This window comes from Musa acuminata, chromosome BXJ1-8 (genome assembly GCF_036884655.1).
Source record: "Musa acuminata AAA Group cultivar baxijiao chromosome BXJ1-8, Cavendish_Baxijiao_AAA, whole genome shotgun sequence".
In the NCBI taxonomy this organism is placed as follows: Eukaryota; Viridiplantae; Streptophyta; class Magnoliopsida; order Zingiberales; family Musaceae; genus Musa; species Musa acuminata.
Window position 1 is genome coordinate 1729949 of NC_088334.1, and position 17938 is coordinate 1747886.

The 17938-nt window shown below is 35.2% G+C and overlaps 1 protein-coding gene across 1 annotated transcript; it reads right to left on the minus strand.

The window, feature by feature from the left end:
* Positions 1-537: 537 nt before the first annotated feature.
* LOC135680556 (uncharacterized) lies at positions 538-16689 on the minus strand. Its single transcript, XM_065194563.1, has 18 exons — positions 16322-16689; positions 15117-15332; positions 14458-14553; positions 13963-14015; positions 11507-11603; positions 9870-9943; positions 9062-9179; positions 8522-8632; positions 7545-7621; positions 5960-6026; positions 3698-3763; positions 2956-3063; positions 2692-2822; positions 2519-2585; positions 2328-2395; positions 2147-2240; positions 1262-1332; positions 538-1147 (listed from the first exon to the last, which is right to left on the minus strand). Exons 1-18 carry the CDS (start codon positions 16469-16471, stop codon positions 736-738), a joined length of 2076 nt encoding a protein of 691 aa, XP_065050635.1. The 5' UTR covers positions 16472-16689; the 3' UTR covers positions 538-735.
* Between the last annotated feature and the right edge of the window lie 1249 nt (positions 16690-17938).

Consider the following 17938-nt stretch of genomic DNA (forward strand, 5'->3'; position numbering starts at 1 on the left):
CAGTGTTAAGATGTGTTCTTTCCTGGCAAACAAAAATGTCGGGAAGAAAGATGGACAGGCACTATAACTTCTTCTTCTTCCACATGCTTCTCTCTTTTTGGAGTCCCCTGATGAGACCGAGAGCGCTAATGATCCTCCAGCTTTCTGTACAATCCATAGAACAGCTTGGTCCGTTGAACAAAGTCTTCGGATAAGCTTTTGCAAATTACGGATTGGCAATCTGGGAAAACCGGTTGATCAACTTGAGCTTCTTGGAACAATATCTGTAGTACACTAATGCATTCAGCTCACGAGCAAAGGAGAAACATCACGATCCACAAGCCACAAGTCGTGAAAAGAGTACGTACAACCAATACGTGTACGTACAACCAAAGCATGCAGGCGCTCGAGCGACTCGAATGACACGGCCGCCGGACATGGCCTGTATCAGGAGGGTATGAGGCAGTGCACCGCACCGCATCCGAAACACGTGCCGGAGTACGACATGTTCATCATGTAAATGTCACAGGCAGGTAAGTTCAGAGAGCAACGGATCGGTATTGCAAACGTTACAGTTTTAAAACCTGAGGTATCAAAGTAGGTAGATACAAAGGATATACAAAAGAATATACAGCCAATAAATAACTTCTTTGTTCGAGTCAGGTCCCCCTAAATTAGATAAAGCGGATGTTGATCGTAACTCGCCGAGTACTGTGAGCATCATCATTTCACCCAAACTGAGTACACGAATTCCAACTATTTATTTGGCCCCAATTCCTGCTCAAGTTCATCAAACTCCCACCCTCCGATCTCCTCGGTCGAGTAATCCCTGCCTGCTTTTCCAAATTCCATTTCTAACTTTGCGATTTCTGATTCCGGATCTAATATCTCGTCTGCGGTCCTGGGAGATGACTTCGGTGAGTAGACACCTTTGGATTTTGGTGAAGAGGAGATCTGAACAACAGGTTGAGGTGACTTGGGTGAGTCCACACGTTTGAATTTTGGTGAAGAGGAGATCTGAACAACAGGTGAACCCTTTTCTGAATCATCTTCCATCATCATTTTCTCTGGAACTTCAATCTCTAGAAAAGGTCTTTCAATGGATTCAAAGTCCAATCTCATTTTCTCAATTGATTCAAATAATTCCTTGACATCAGGATCATCTCTCCTGCAGACAAAGATGACCATAAGTCAGAATTCATTTGGAAGGAAAAGAAGTTCACATGGAAAAAGGAGACATTCACACACTAAGAACGCCAGAAGAGCATAAAATATGCAGTACCTGGAACCATTTTCCATATCAGCATAAAACAACTCTTTCATATGATCAACCACGCTGAAGGCAGTAACGATCTGGAAAGAGATTGTATGATTCGTCATGATAAACATAACCATCGGTGGAAGAAAGATTCACTTGTCAACAACTCCATTTAGACCCATCGGTAAACTAAGAGAAGTCGTAAGAAATACCTATGGTAAACTTCTCAATACGGTTACCGATTGTAGCAGTTACAAATTAGTTGGTCTTGGCGGAATGTGAAAACTCCTGAAGATAATTTGGTCTATGACTTGGGAAAATATCAAATTATAACTTCAAAGTTTAATAAAACAGAGAGAATAAACAGAAGCAATCTCTCTTATCCTTCGAGGAAACCGGTAATCAATAATCAAGTTCCGCTTAAAATTCGGTCTGGAAAACCACTAAGCAAAATGACAGACTCGCTTGTGCAGTATATATTCCGTGACAAGAAATTCAACAAAATTGTAATAATGTAGCTTTTGTCATATTTGCAAACAATACTGCTTTATGACATGATAATTTATCATAAAGTCACATTCTAGCAAAATCAACAACAATTTCATCAAGATTAACAGTATTGAGATTTTGGATTAAAAAAATATTTTCTAGGTCCATAAACTCTTCATGATCAACAGAGGAGAAGGTGGTCAAATTAAACAAGATTGGATTAAAGTCAGTTCACAATGCTTTTACAAGGACCAACATGCTTTTTTTTTTTTTAATTCACTGCATAGCATCATATGATAGTTCATTCATTACTTCCACAGGGTTCAACATATTAACAGATCACATTTTCCACTTCTTTGTAACCCATAAATTTCTAACATTTAATAAGTAAACTTATTTTCAAGCAATGCAGTAGAATACCTTTGTTTCAGTTGCCAAGTATTCCTCTTCAACATATTTCCTTGGGTTTGACTCTTTAGATATCTTATCATCAGGATTTTGCATCGCTTCTGACCTGCAAATCATAATGGCAAAAGGCATTCAATCAATGGGAAAATATGCCTTCCACTGCCTTGAAGGGCTAAGGATATAAGTATATTACCCATCATTTAATCTTTTCAAGTTCTCCACAAATGTGCTGATACGAGCAATAGAAGGTTTAAGTTCATCCTACACAAATAACAGAAATGGGCCAAGGTCAAACAAGACAAATATTATATTAGTGTCCATCAAGACAACAAACCTATATACAACTGAAGTATTTCCAAAATATGCTAATGGATAAAGCAATACCTTGCAAGCAGAAAGGTGATGTTTGATCAACTTCAGAAAACAATTCCCACATTTCTCCAACTCATCACTACAAGAAGAAGATAATACATGGAAGAACGAAACAACAACTAGTAGACATGCATCCTGAACCAGATCATGGATCCAAATCTATCAAAAAGGCATGGAAAGCAAACCTAATCTGTCTGTCCTTCAGGTCTGTGTATGAAGATTGGAGCTGCCATGCATCTTCTAAGAAATTAATCCAGACATGGACAATATCAGCTTCTGCTTTACACGAAGCAACAGATTTTGCAAGCTCATTTTCCTGAAATTTATAGAAACCTTAAAGGCTCAGTACTTAAACTAAACTAAAACTCGGTACTTCAATTTGAACTAGGATTCTCACACTGTGTTTACAAGAATATATTTTTATAAACCAAGGATTGGGTATTGAGAACCTTTGTCTTCAGGTGCAAAACAATCTGATTGCTTGCTTCGTCAAACTGGTCTCTCTCTTCCCTGGTTTTATTGAGTCGTCCAACAACAGCTGCCAGAGAAATATTAACCTACGAAGTAACAATGTTGTGTGATGTTATGCCTCAGAACTGGCTTCCAGATTGCAACAAATGACTTTGAATCATTCAAGTCCAGAACTGGCTTCAAGAAAATAACAAAATATTGCGAATCACATAAGTTTCAATGACATAACATAAATTGGAAGATGATTTTAGAAGCTATATCACATTGTGACATCCCGTGTTGTTTGTAAAGTAGAAAATCTCAGGCAATAGACGTAGCCTACTACCAAAGCACAGACGATAGCTTAGGTGACTAGGCAACAGCACAAGTAACAACTTTAAGAGACAGAAAATCAGATGACAAGCAGCCGGTAACAACTTCAGAATACATAACACCAGATGACAAGCAGCTCAAGGATTTTTGACAGTATCAAATGGTGGCATCATACAACTGCATACTTGGTAACTTGTACTCCTTTGATAATAGCATAGTAAATCAGTGACTATAGTTATTACTTATTAGTCATCTGACTTAACATCATTTTATTCATGTAGGCCCAGAATTTCCAGAATCCTTGCATTGTAATTCACCTAGTAACTTCGATTATTGAGCAACTGAGTGATGTCAACAGGCTTCAGATAAAAGTAATATAAAATAAAATTATCCTGAGATAAAAATTACCTTCTTTAGTTGAGCCTCAAGTTCATCTCTTTGTTTCTCCAGTCCAGCAATCTCAGCGAGCAGTTCCTGACATGAATTGGCAAAAGAAACTCATAAATGTTGTCCAGGAAGACGTAACTCTACAAACACAATAGCTCAAGTGGGTGCATTAGAAGTTTTCATACAAATTAATGAATAAGATTCATGACCTACAACTACAAGCTTAAAAAAATGCTCTAATACCATGTCAACTATTTTGATAGATCAATAAGAACAATCACAAGAACCAATAGACTCAATACTTAACATTAATTGGATAACTACAATTTAAATAACAGAACACACGAAACCAGATGATGTATCGATAGATGGGAAATTGGGTTACAGAAAGAAAATCATGAATAATTTAAAGATTTCTGCAAAATAAATGCAGAAAAAGAAACGAGTGAACCTCAAGGATCTGGAATTTGAGTTGCAAGGAACAAGTTCTTGAACTTTCCTAGTTTTATCATGTATCATGCTTGAGCCCTTTAAAGGCTGGCACAATAGACATACCATATCAACAAAACTTGGCAAAAACCAAAATGAAGAAACTTGATATTAAGAAAAAAAACTTACTTTTTTGCCAAAGAAGCAGCAACATTGCTAGTTGCTTTTCCTGCTATTGAGTTCTATGAGGATAATAACACAAGTCAAGAGAAGAGCAATAAAAAAATCTTTTCTTTTATTGTTTGCAGTACTCATAGGTATTCCTCTACCTTAACTCACACTACTACTAATTAACTCACCTCATCTAATTGACATCTATATATCTCCCGTTGGACATGTCCATTCATCTTATTTTGATTCATTTTTCCTTGATGTAAACTGCATCAAATCGTTTATGATTGTAAATATTTCTTATTCTTTCTAGTAAACCAACATCCACCTATACATATTCACCTCAATAACACTAAACACTTTTTGATCCTAACTCATTTTATCAAACCAACACATATATAGATCTCTTTTTGCACATATCCATGCATCTTAAATGATTCTGTCTCATTTTATCCTTGATATGAAATGCCTCAAATTGCTCATGATTGTAAATATTTCTCAAATGGCTCATAATTGTAAATTGTCTCTTATCATAACCCAACACATTCACCAAAACAAATTGATCTTGATAAGACAAGTTTTTGTAAATACTCTTTCATAGGGCCAACATTCCTATTCATTATGCATACATTAGGTAAATGATTAAACTAGGTTTAATAGTGGTGATGAAAGTTCACAAAGAAGGACAAAGTACCAAGGAACATACGCTGTAATATAAAGAATACAATGCTCTTAAGGTGTTACGAACGAGTCAGTGCAATGAAATTTGGGACTACAGGTAATCCAGTAGATGATGTAGTCACAAGTTTCATCAAGTTGTCTTCAACCCCTTCTTTTTTTTTTCTTTTTTTAAAATCTTACTGAGTGATACATTAAGAAAGAAGGTTATTCATGATCACCCTACAAAAAGCAGGACACTGATGGAACATTAGCAGGAAGTTCATTCATGTATTAAGGGAAACATTATCAAGCACAATTTTCCCATTTATCTGTTTCAGACCAAGAAAATCTTTGCAAGCTTTGTTTTAGTAAATGCAAGCATAGCCATCAGACTAATAGCAACTATGATTATCAATAGAAAATATAAGGATCATATAGGAAAAGATGAATAAGACTATGGGCTTTCACTGAAGCTACTTGTCCATGAGCAAGGCATTTGTTTAACACAATAGGACCTATAATATTTTTGCTTTAAACAGAAATACCTCAAGAAGCAATAAAACTACTAAAGATTTAACGAAGAAACGGCATCCATATTTCTTGTAAAATTATGATTTTGAAACATTTATAAGGATATAAGGATGGCCTACGATACTACAAAGCAAGGTATGCAATACCGTACTGTACCGGTGTTTCGAGGTTGGCTCGGTATGGTACAATACCGACGTACCGAGCGGTACACCAGGCATGTACCGAATAATTTTATATATTTTTTCCTTATGTAGCACTGTAGCACTACTATAGTATAATATTATAGCGCTGTAGCACTGTTATAGTGTAACACTGTAGCACTGTACCGGTACCAAGCGGTCCGCATACCGGTATACCGTCGGACCGGTACGTACCGCCTATACCGGACGGTACGATTCGGTATTGCATACCATGCTACAAAGTACAAACTATCATCATAATAATCCTAATGACTGTCATATATGGATCTGCATAAATGAGTCATATATTTACCTTTTCAACTTCACTAACTTCATTAGCTTTAGCTACACGAAAATTAAGAGCCTCTTCTTTCTGATGCCTGCTTTAGAGATGGAGAAAACATAAGTGGACTACCATGCAATATGTTCTTCCAGAAACTCACCACAAATTCAAGATCTTAGAATAGTAAAATAATTGGTAGAGGAAAGTATAAATTGTGCTAGACTTGAGAATAGGCAATAGAACAATTTACACCTTCCTTTACATATAACTAATTAAACAATGAACATCTATGACATTCTAGAAAATTCTTGATCTCATAATTTTAAAGCATAACTGATTTATCCAAGATAAATATTTGTAAATGAATAAACAGCTATCAAGACTGAACCACCATCTATTTCATTCACAGGCACCAAACAATATCATAGACCAAACATTATCACAAACTACAATGTCCCAATTATTTAGGGTTGGGTTGGCCACATTGATCTTGTTCAACCATTGAATTTAATGTCGAGCATTATTCCTAGTTAAGTCAAAAGCATTTAAATTTATTTTTATTGATTCTTGTAAAATTTTCTTAAGTCTTCCCCGTACCTCTTCTCTAAGGTTTGGCTTCCTGATTGCCATGGCCTCTTTCAAAAGTGCCTATAAGTTCCTCATGACTACAGATCCCTGCACCAGCACTGTTTGGTCTAACTGGGAAGCCGTATGGCACCTTTCTATTGCATATTGCTATTTGTTAGAAGCTTCCGGTGGAAGCTGTCATGTATCAGTTCCCTAATGGTGAATGGTTGGACAGCATTAGCATGTTATGATAAAGTACTGTCCTCTTATAGAGGGCAAGAGGAGACTGAGTGTTGAGCATGTGTTCTTCAGCTGCACCCATGCTCGTAGCTAGGCATGTGTTGAGTATATTGGTTTGATGATATCAAAAATATTTTAGAAGAAAATGAAGATTAAGTAATTTACATGGCGTGGCAAGCAGAGCTTTTCAAACATGAACAAGTGAATAAAGCTGCCATTTTCAGAGAAAACAATAAGTTAACAACAATATCCAACAAGTTGGAAATGGAACATGAAGTACTAGAAGTCTGGGATACATGCAAAACAATTTTAAACACCCAATCTCCTGATCGTTTATCAGAACACTCACATGCCCTTTAGACACTTGATTTTTTACGTCAACCATCAATTTTTTCTTTCCATCCTCAGCATATAATGAAGCCAATAAGAGAACCAAGAAGAAATAACTTAAATCTTATTTATTTGCCTTTCGAATGGTGAACCTAGTGCACAAGGCTCCCACAGGCTCCCCAATACAGGGTCTAGGAAGGGTCAAAGTATGACGTTTTCCTTTTTATGTTTAAAATTATCCTCTGTATAATCAAGAGTCATGGGAAGGATAAATCACTAAATAGTAACAAGATCATCAAATCTACATAACCAAGTTAACGAGTCTATCCTCTGTGGCTCTAGTAAACTATTTACAAGTCATTTAATAATCTTCTTTGCCTATGTCCAGCACAAGTAAACAGTTCAGAGAATGCAAGCCATAAGTTAATATTAAAGCTGCAATAGATAATGAAAATAATATACAAGTGTTATGTAGGACCTGTGATCTAGAATACGCTTTTCTGCCTTTGAGGAAGAGTTGGCAAGAGAATCTGCAAGAACCTTTAATTTATCGACCTGCCAGATAAACATTGTTAAAATATATCTTTTCGTATTTGTGGCAAAACTTAGTCATTTCTAAACATTCATTAATTGATATCAGCAAGAAACTACAGTAAACTATCACCTACATAGAATAGGTGCTTGACATATCATGGTAAAAATTGTGTCCAGCAATGAACCAGCACAAAAATGGTGCAGCATGGAAACATCACAGCCAGCTATGATTTAGAGCATCAATGCCAATTTAGTTCTTGACAAACAAAAGCCACAGTTTGAAATAAAAAATGTGTTCAAGTATCAAGGAGAGTATGCATAACAGTACTACTGTTTTAGATCACCAGCCAAAAACAAAGGCAGCAAAATGGCAAATGGTGCTTAATAAAAGACTGGCCATGGCACAGTAAAACACAAAGAATATATATGAGAGCGCTAAATCCTTGGATATAATGAATAAGTTATATGCTACAATGTCTAATTTTCAATGGAAGAGACAACACCAATAAGGCACTTGTTCTGCTCAGTCCTCAATCTTTCTCAAGATTGTTAATCCAGAAAAGGATATTTAGTGGGATCTTCTAACAGTAAGAATATTATTGCAGTTCAAAAAAAAAAATTTTTTTTTGGGCTGCAGTTCAAAAAAAGTTATATCAACAAGCAGGCAGAGGATATTTTCCCAAAAAAGTTGATGACAAAAGAATGGGCATCATTATCATGCTCCAAAAGACCATTCCAGGAAGTTTCTACAAGGTAAAATTCACTAATTAATGCAAAATAGATCAGCGTAATTGACACAGTTTCCAACTGTATGCCAAATACATCACATGTTGCTCATAGGAATTAGCACAAAATAGAAGCATATAGCTATATGTACATACACTAGAAAATTCAGAAGCAAACAACAAATAATAAGCATGCCTTTTGAGAATGGATCTCCAATGACTCCCCACTTTTTATCTTTTTCTTCTTCAAAAGCAGTCCTTCGAATCTAGAGCAGATCCGAACCTCTGTCAGTGCTTTTTTTAGGGCCTACAGAAAAAATGGAAACTTAAGTTCTACTATGACTTGATACAAGCCAAGAAATAAAACTAAAGGAAACGATGCCAAATTTACAACAGAGTCTCAAATACATGTTTCAAATATGTGACATAGGAAAGAGGTAAAGATGGATAAATTTCAATTTATTTAAAGAAACATGATGAAAGAAACTATGTTATAATCCTAAAAGTAAGCACTACACTAAACAAAAGTTCCTATGATAAATTAAAGGCAAACTGTAGTGAAAACTGATAATAGAAAAGTAATGACTAAGCAAACTAAAGGCTTTTAACTTCCAACATATACCATTCATCTTCAGCACATGTTCTACTGTGAGAAAGAAATGCATATCACAAACCATTTTATCCTTTAACAGAAGGTATATTATCAAAGGCTAAAAGTCTTGAATAACAAACTTACCTCCACTGACGCAAAAGCTGTCTTTTCAGACGTTCCAACATGATCTTCGCCTGAAGGCACCTGCAATGCTTCCATCCCATCAACCTTTTCTCGAAGCTTTGAGACTTCATATTCTAACCTGAAAATATGAAACCATCTATGATGGAACATGACATGCAGAAGAATCCAAAGAAGACAAGAATGACACTTAAGCAGGGCACGAATGGGTGAGTTATCATGAACCAAGCCACTAAAATATCACACTTGCATTTCGAAGTTACAAGCCCGAGATGAGCCTGGGTTGCAAATGTCTGAACCAACCTAAATCTATGTTGAGTTTGTGAGTAAAGCAATCTGACCACAGCCTGCATAACCTGACCTTAAGCAGACATATAAACCTGCTTGTTTTAACCTAGATCGCAGTCCTAACCCGAGTTGTTCGAGTTCTGTCAAGCCAAGACTGAACAGTTAGCCGAACCACAAACAGAGGCCTGTTCGTTCAAGCTTGGCTCATTAACCCCACTATTTCCATATTGCAAGTGTTAACAGTACAATAATTTTATATGAAAAATTTGTAAAGGCATCATTGCAATGGCCTTCAATTTCTTTCCCCATATTCTAAGCTTGCAAAAGTCTTATGCGACTTAACTGATGGGAGAATATGGTGATTAAGAATTTCCTGTCAGTTCCTTGAAAATCCAAATTTTAAAAGGTTATTATATTAACTCATTTTCCTCTTTAAGTAAATCAGAAAAAGATACTTGCAATGCAACACATATTGCATGGGCATGAAACTGAAGGAACAATAAAAGCAAGTCCGATTGATGACCTTGTTATATCAGCATTTAACTTTAGTCCTGAAATTGCACCTTGAGCAAACTGAAGCAGTTCCTCCCGCTTCACCTGAAATATTTTAATATGATAGCACATCATTGTTTCACCATATATGAAGTATCATCATAATGTCATCACGAATGACATAGCATGAAAAGATAAACTCACATAAGAACTCACATTGAAAGACCATCAAAATTTTCTGATAAAACTCACTGAAACATCACCTAATAAATGTATCTGGTTATGTAAAATCACACTTCAATGCAAGTCAAGGTACTGATTCAGAAGATATCTTTAAAAAGAAATTCAAATGCAAGCAAACAGCCTGATTTCACATGCAAAACAGGAATTAAATTCATGGTATACGACTCAGAACAAGTGACATATATCAGCCCTACAAAACCTTTGGTTGTAAAGCTTCCCACATCTTAGGGGTTATAATCGAACTGCAATATACCATTTATAAAACAAAGTTAATCAAGTGTTTCAATGCCAGTCTAGTGCTCACACAACTAACTATGATGATAGCGATGACAATACCAACTTTCTAGAGGACTTTGGAAGCAAGAAGAAAGATTAAAAAATTAAGATTTTTTCCACTTCCTCTTTCTTTCCATACTTCTCCATTGATATCAGCTTGTACCGGTTGATATTGGACCCATTTTGGTCCAAACGGCAATGTTATTAATACAGTACCAACATCAAAATCAGTCTTGCAAATTACTCAGAATATCCAGCATCATTTATGCAGTAGCACAAACCAATAATCATGCTACAATATCTAATAAGGACATCCTTCAATCATAACAATCAACATCCATTTCATGGTAATCAAAATTAACAACATTAAAATAAGTAATTAAGAAATCTGAAATGCCAAAACAATGTGAAAATTGTAACACAAACATGTTACTAACCTACAATGGAATAAAGAGTTTCAAATCTCCGTCTGTTCATGAGTATGAGAATATTAGTGAAGTATCATTTTTACACTAGAACTATTGTCATACTCGGACATCACCAGCAAAACCAAATATATCAATATTTTGAGTAGCAGCAAATGATAACAAGAGTGAGCATTTTCCTGTTGAAGTTGTACAGTTTGCCTGAGAAATGCCTCAGGCAGTGCAAATGTCAGAACAATGTACAGCCTCAACCTTTCTTCCAAAAACCTAAAAATGAACTTTCAGCAAAGCTCAACAATTTTAAGCTTGATATATTATGATATATCAAGCTTAAACAAACATGATGAATTTGTGCTATAGTATTTTCCCCAACAACCATACAAACACCTTGTAAACATGAGAATCACATTTAACAAACTTCACAACCATTCAAATTCTTGCACATTAGTCATTCATCTTGACTGAAGTATTGCAAAATAAAACATCAAATGATAGAAATCGGTATTCATAGTATTTGAGAGTACTTAATGATTTGGACAACAACTCCAGAAGATTTTTTTTTTTCATATCTAGACAGATTCACATACCGAATTATATCACTGTATTCATACTTGAAAAATGTGTGTGCATATTTACTTAAATGGAACATATTAAATGAGCAGCAATGTGAAACAGAAAACATAGCACATCTTGTGGTATAAATAAAAGAAACAACAATACATACCAACACTTCCTCCTGATAATTTGAGAATGCTTTTGCAAGGTCCTGTATACTACTCATAATAGCATTGTGAATCTCCTTTTCCCCTGTCAAACAGTGTCTGCATAAAATCAACCAAACACAAAAGATTTAACATATCATAGTTAAAAAGCAAAACAGCAAAATAGCAAGGTTCTTTATAGCATGTAACTCAGAAATGTTCATAAGTATTAATTAAATTGGGCACATCCAAAACTGAAACAAAATGTGAAATATCATTCAACTAAAACAACAAAAGATCCTTAAGAATAACTATTTGGGTCAAGCTAGTCCAAACTATTTTGGTTATTAACTTCTAGTTGCATGTTAGCTTTGTTATTCACCTTAGACATGGAAAAGATTTGACAAAGAAAAAATAAACCAACATATGTTGTCAAGTAAACAAAAAGGAGTTGCAATATTAATGAGAGAAGACATTACCTTCCTATTCCACACAAAGCGGACAAAGATTGAACAACCAACAAAGAACAGATAATAATTAACAGATTAGGATAATTGTAAGTCTTCTTTCGTGGTTGTCTGCTAATCATATCCAAATTGTGAAGTATCCAAAGGAACATAAATCACCTTAGATCAAGTTACAGGTAAAAGGCTAACAAAAAAGTGTTTGATGTTCGGAATAAGATGATGGATTTGAGATGCCAAAAAATATAGAAAATTAGAAACCATAAGCTTTACACCCTTCAGACAATTCTAGATCATAAACCCTTGCTAGTGAGCATGCTGGCAAGCCACTATAAAATGTGAGTATCAAAGTTAGGAAATATAGACTTATGCTATGTAAATAATGCACTTGCAATTATTAAACATTTATTAAATTAAGCATGGTTCATCTTACCGATCGTATCGGTGTATCAACCAGTTATCGATACGAAACATACTGAGTTGTACTGAGCCATACCAAGTGTACCAACATATAATATATGAGGGTGTACCGATATACCACACATACCGGTCCTCTATCAGACCGGTATGTATCGATTGTATCGAGCGATATGCCACGGTGTGACGAACCTTGATATTAAGCATAACAACAATGGTATGACATAATGTGCCAACTACTAGGGTTTGGGGACATGGACCTCTTCCCACTATTGAACTCTATTAGGGTAATATCACGGGTCCAACTAAGTTGCAAATCCTCTTCTTATTGTTTCTAATATAATTTTTTTAGGCCTTCCTCTATTCTCCTTGCACTACCAAGCATAATCAATCAACCTCATCTAACTTGGGGCATCTATATGGAGAGGTCTCCTTTTGACATCTTTTTACCATCTTAAACAGTTGAACTAAAGTGCTGTCTTTCAGAGTCTAAGATGTAAGGCTTTTCTCCCAAGGCTTCAACTAAATCTTTAAAGATATTTCCAGTACTTATGCATTGGATTTCATCAAAACTCCAAACTTAATAGTAGTTTGACAAGAGTAGTACTCAAATGGTGACCCCCTGAGAAGTTCTCATGTAAACAAGTCTTAATTTCACATCAAGGTTGTATACATTGATCCTCTCCAAACCCTACATTGGTAGGAACTCATGCACTAAGCTGTCATTTGTATTCTTTTCCCTATTTTTCTTCAATTAGTTGAGAAAGAATTTGTTATGTCGAATAGGCCATGGTCCATAAATTGATTCATAAAATGGACAAGCCCACTTTCATCAAAAAGAATAAATTGATCATGTCCATAACTGGCATGAAAGTACTAGCTTTGCCCCTACTAGCAAGCCTTATAGCTTTGATATCATGGTAAGAAAAACTAAAGCTTTTAAATAAGATAAACTAGCAAATACAAATTAAAAGATTAAATAAAATGCTAAAAGGAAGTCAAACCCCATTCTAGAGGTATATAAGATACAGGGTGATCATGAAGAAATAGACCCATAAAAAGTTCATAACCACTGCTAATATTAATACAAAAAACAAGCCATAATGTCTCAGCTAATTGGGATTGGTTACATAGATGCTTTCCTGCCATGGAACTTTGCATGGACAACACCTTTAGTTAAATCAAGAGGATGAGTATTGGCATTACCAGTGATGTTGCTCCATTGTCACCTAAAGGACCAAGGTTTAAACTGCATAGCAAGATAGCCACTCGAAATTTAAATTGTATGAACACTATTTCCCATACATCTAATGAATAGTACAAATATTTAAACAACTTACCTCATATTACGAGGCAGTTTGATCACAGGGTTTTTTTATACAATATCAATATTAACAATCTTACTGGAGTTGCTAACATCGATCTAATACAAAACTCAAAAAAGAAACCTATCCAAGGCAGTATCACTAAGAAAAAACAGAAAGAACACAATGATCATATCACAATCATAGACATCCAATTTTGTGCATACCTATCATCATAAAATAGATATAAAGACAAAGAAAACAGCAAAATGATAAATGTGGAAGCACATCTACCCAAATATTTCCAGGAGCAGAGAAACTTCTTCATCATTTGGAACCTCCAGAATCTGAGTCATAGAAAAGAGTTAACCTGCGGTTAACTTCCAGATCAGAAAGAACACTACCCAACATGCAAAATAATCAGAAAATTGACAAAATTACACTGGAGTGATAAATGGTAACAATTCCCAAATTTGTGGATCATATAAAAAAAAAGTTGTAAAAAGAGACCCTTTTTTACATGAATAATCGATTTGGATCTCTAATAATGGCATATGACACTAATTATATGGTATAGACAATAGAATAGCTACGATATGCACAAACTTAGTTGTATAATAACAACAAGAGTTTAGCAATGTTTTGTGCTCTGATAAACAGAACATTGGATGTATCAGACTCCTTGACTAATAGATAGTTTCTTCCGTTTGAAAAAAAAAATTATTATTATTATTATTATTATAACAACAAGAGAATTTTGTAAATTATAAGCAATATAGCTAAACTAACCATGGACAATGTAATCCCTTCAAGAGCTTGGCTATAAAGAAACACATCCCGGAAATTCATGGGTTCACCCCCCACTTCCGTATCAACATAAAGAATCTGCAAATAACAATACAAAGCAAATAGAAACAATCTTCAAACATCAGTAAGCTTTTAAGTCACTTATTACCAAGTCCAAACTTTCTTTGCAACATGAAGTGTAACAAGTTGAATGTTGGTAATCTATCAACCTGATTCTCTCCAAGTAGTAGTTCAATATTGATGTTAGCAAATTTTCTACTGAAATAAAGATATTGTAACGGTGACATAATTAGTAAAGGAGCAAGAAGAAAATTATAATTTTCAAAAAAATAACAGTGCATTTGGCACAGGGTAGAAATCCTATTTTAGAGTTGTAATTCATGTTTAAGGGTCATAATTTATGTAGCAATTGAGTTGAAAAAGTTAATTAGTAACTTGATTCAAGTTTAGAATGCTTAATTGTTTTTCTAAGTGTCTAAAAAGTCTTGTATCATAAATTTGTACAGTTTAGTTAGAATGTAATTTAGGTGAAGTGTGTGTGTATATATCAGTTACACGGCTGAGAAACAAAAGGGTGACTATTTCACTAAAGCAAGATCTGTTCATAAGAATAGGGATGCTAAAGCAACTAATGTACTGACCGAGGAAACATTTCCATGGGATGAGTTGCTCTCATCAAATAAAGGGGTTTGTTTAAGAGATTTGTGATCAATTGAACTTCCATATACCCTTTCAGTTTCCTGCAAAGCAAACAACCATCTTCGTAGTAGCTGAACTCTCTCTGTTCCCCTGTAGGATACAGCAGCTTCTTCCAATCTTTTCACAGTTTGTTTGAAATTTCTATAGTTTTGAATACCCTGTAAAATAAAGGTAGTTCGTGACTTTAAACAGTAATCTCATCACAATCCTATACAAGAAACAAAGAAATGAAATTATGAAAATATCTTGTCTCAGCAATAATTATGCGATTATAACAAAAGTCAACCCATCCTGCAGTTTGGAAAGATTAGCATGTAAACTTAACCGGCAGCAAGTATTTTGGTTTATGCTCCTGCTATAAGATTTCTATGGATTGAGAACTTCATTAATTTTACCACTGAATGGAAATTATTAACATTAAGATCCCATAGAACATACCAAACAGACAAGATTAAGCTATGAAAATGACAATTAGAAAAAACTAGAAGAATTTCACATAATCTCAAGCTAAAGATTATTCCAGGAATATGTTAAAGTTCCAGATGAAGAACCAAAATGGGTGGAAAAGGAAAAAGGAAGAGGGAACAGAGAGTGGGTGTAGAATCAGAAAATTCTGCAACATGTGTAACATATTAGAGGTCTATTGATTGCCAGTAGCTGTCTGAGATTATAGGTGTAAAACATATCAACCACATTAAACAAAATTAATTTCCATTGATGATACAGGTTTTTTGCTATGAAGGGATTATTTGACTGCTTTAACCTCTAAACAGAAGAAAAGATATGTTCAACTTGTTTAACAGAATTGACTCGTGACAGCTACATACTTGTAGACTCCAAATATGAGTAACCCTTGCAGAAGTAGGAATCATAAATAGTTAGCATCACCTTTGTTCCATACCCAAGCAATAGTATCAGTTAGCCCTTAAAGCAGCTGACCCTAAGTATAATCTATAAGCATAACACAAGAAAATACAGCGATTTCAATCTACACAAGAACAATTAACCCTAAGTCAACGACTCCCACTTGTCATCGTTATTCCCCAATCACAATCGTTACGGTCCAAGAAGATGCTGCCGGACCAAGAGAAAAAGACGAGTAGACCGAATCGAGGGGGCAGCAGGGTCAAGAAGGAGACGTTCATACCATGCGATCTTGGAAGATCTTGGCGCCGCCGGCCACGGCCTGGCCGGCGTGGTGGACGACGGTGTCGGCGTAGTTTTTGACGGTGCGCGTGAGGTTGTTCTTGCCGCCGACCTCCACGGCCTTGTTGACGGCCGATCTCAGCCACGACATCGTGAAGGAAGGAGATTATAGAAAGGACGAGGGGTTCAAGAAAGGGAGGGGAGGAGAGGAGAAGCGCAAGGGCGGAGGACGACGAGAGGTGGAGGAAGGTCCGAAGAGGAGAAGGAATCAGCGAGGGCGGACGGCGGCGGAAGAGTTCGCGGCGATGCGGTGGGGATGGGGAATGCGTCTGTTTGTACTACACCGCCGGCTGCCCTCAGGATAGATGATAATGGGTTGAGGATAGAATGGTAGGTGGCGTGTGGGGAGCAGATTAGCTACCATTACTGTGCTCCGCGTAGTATCTTAACACGTTGGTACGAAGGACCAGAGATGATGAACCCGAGCTGATCCCGACCCACGAATTGCGGACTTGGAGATGGCCCGAGTTGACTTTGACCCGGTAATGGTTTGTTGCCCAAAAACCACGGTTGCCTCGAGTCAATTTACCGCTAACAAGTTGATGTTGGTAGTCAAAGAGTAAGCTCGACCGACCATTAGGAACAAGTCTATGATGACGGTGGTGCTTTAAGATCTTCAAACACAAAGATGTTAATGAGTACAAATCTGAAAGCAGATATTAATGATGATCTTATCTTCATGTAGAGTTTTGAAAGCAGACGGTGGAGATTGACGTGGAATTTATACATGCAACCCGATAAATATCATCTACTCCATTAAAGATTACTGCATTATTGTTACAATTTAGAAGGAAAAAAAACTTAAATTCTTCTTCTCCAATATATTACTCTTTTGCAGTTTGTACAGTATCATATGGTACTTTCCTATTGATTGGGATTGACTATAAATAAGTTACTTCTCAATCAATATTTGCATGAAAAAATATATTAAAATTCTACTAAAAATTCTGATAAAAAATGAGAAGTTTTCTTACTTTCACTTATTTTTCTTGATTCTTTTTATTAATTTTTTTATAAAAATATCTTTAAATTCTTCGTAATCATCGTTTTCGTAGAAGAATCATCTTAGTTGTGTTTTGGGTAGCTTTTCGACGATGTTTGCACGAAGTTAAGGAATACGTTTAAGATATTTATTTTTTTATAAAAATATTTTTTATTTCTTTGTAATCGTGTGTTCGTAGTAGAAGAATTATCATAGTTGTATCTTGGGTAGCTCCTCAATGATAAAATATGTCTTAAATATATTTTTTAAGATATTTATTTTTTAAAATTAAAACTAAACAAGATGCTAATTTAATTTTTTTTAAATAATATATTTATTCATGTTAATCCATATATAAGTGATTGATTATTTGTTAAGTAATTTAATTTAATTATTGGGTAACATTATGAAATAAATATTTTATAGGTATTATTCTCATTTACTATTGTAGTTGTTTAATGATCATTTCATCATTTTATTAATCTATAAAAAACGATATCATTATTGGTATAGTGATTGCATGATTATTTTATCATTTATGTAACTATAAAATTTGATAATCTGAACTATAAAGAG